Source organism: Oryctolagus cuniculus, chromosome X (assembly GCF_051225735.1).
Source record: "Oryctolagus cuniculus isolate XC-2025 breed Fujian yellow rabbit chromosome X, ASM5122573v1, whole genome shotgun sequence".
Classification (NCBI taxonomy): domain Eukaryota; kingdom Metazoa; phylum Chordata; class Mammalia; order Lagomorpha; family Leporidae; genus Oryctolagus; species Oryctolagus cuniculus.
In genome coordinates this window covers 89,422,952-89,424,284 of record NC_142888.1, presented here as the reverse complement: position 1 = coordinate 89,424,284, position 1,333 = coordinate 89,422,952, and the positions used below count along the sequence as shown (strand labels likewise).

The 1,333-nt window shown below is 37.1% G+C and overlaps 1 protein-coding gene across 1 annotated transcript; it reads left to right on the top strand.

Moving 5' to 3' along the window:
• Window positions 1–544: 544 nt before the first annotated feature.
• LOC100338018 (large ribosomal subunit protein bL32m) lies at window positions 545–1,333 on the top strand (the record flags this gene model as incomplete). Its single annotated transcript, XM_002720333.6, has 1 exon — window positions 545–1,333. A coding segment is annotated over one exon (498 nt), but the record flags the coding sequence as incomplete, so codon positions are not given.

The window sequence follows — 1,333 nt, the reverse complement described above, 5'->3', positions numbered from 1 at the left end:
AATGATATTCTGTAGAGAGCAATACAACTACATACTTGTAGCTGTTTTGTGTATCCATACTAGTGTCACCATTCGTGGGGATGGTTGATAGTTAATAAATAATTATTTCTACTGTGTTTCAGCACCCGATATATAAGAATTAATTCTTTTTATAAACCAAACACCCAAAGATAACCAGAGTAAACAGATGTACTAAGAGGATTATAAAATTAAATCGGTTGTGATGGACAGTTGTAATGTTCTTTTTTTTTTTTCTATTATAAATTAAGCCAATGAAATCACCACTATGGTCTCAAAACTAGCAAAGCACAAATGCTCAAGAAACAAAATTTCTCTGGGGATTTTTAAAATAAAACGTTTTAAAATATAAAGTTTTAACAGAATTTTATTATCCCCAAGGGCAAACATTAGAACTGGAATTCTGATATCAAATATTTTTATTTTTAAACAATTTGCAAAGTTGGCTTTCAGAAAAATTCACCGGGCGTCGCCCGTGCTGGTTGTGATGTTTCAGCAGCACCAGGCATTCCGGGTACTGTTCTGAAACTGGTGGGAGCAACTACAGCGGAAGCTTCAACTGGGCCGCCCAGGCTTTCCTCGTGTGCCATGGGAACCAGCATTAGCAGTCCAGGGGCCAACCATCTTTACAGAGCCAAAGGATACCAGTGAGAGTGAGAATTCCAGCCTTTTGGACACTATCTTTTGGATGGCAGCTCCTAAAAACAGACGCACCATTGAAGTTAATCGGTGTAGGAGAAGAAATCCTCATAAGCTTATTAAAGTTAAGAATAATATAGACGTGTGTCCAGAATGTGGCCACCTGAAACAGAAGCACGTCCTTTGTGGCTATTGCTATGAGAAAGTGCGTAAGGAGACTGCAGCAATCAGACAACAGATAGGAAAACAAGAAGGAGGCCCTTTTAAGGCTCCTACGGTAGAGACTGTGGTGCTGTACACGGGGGAGACACCATCTGAAGAAGATCAGGGCAAGAGGATCATTGAACCGGATAGGAAGCGGCCATCCTGGTTCACCCAGAATTGACACTGAAGATGGTAAAAGGATAATGTCACAGCAGAACATTTCTCCTGAAAGAGAAAGACTTTGTTTATTTTAAAATCAGCAATATGGTTGGAAATATTCTTTAAGCAGTTTTGTGTGGAAAAACTTGAAAAATGTATCATGATGACTCAAAAGTATTTGTTTATACAAAGTCTCAGTGGATTAATATGTCTGTTTATGTTACAGTAAAAGGTTTTCAGTAAAGATAAAATTTCCAGAACAAAAATAAAACAGTTTAAAATTCAAAAAAAAAAAAAGAAAAAAAAAGAAAAA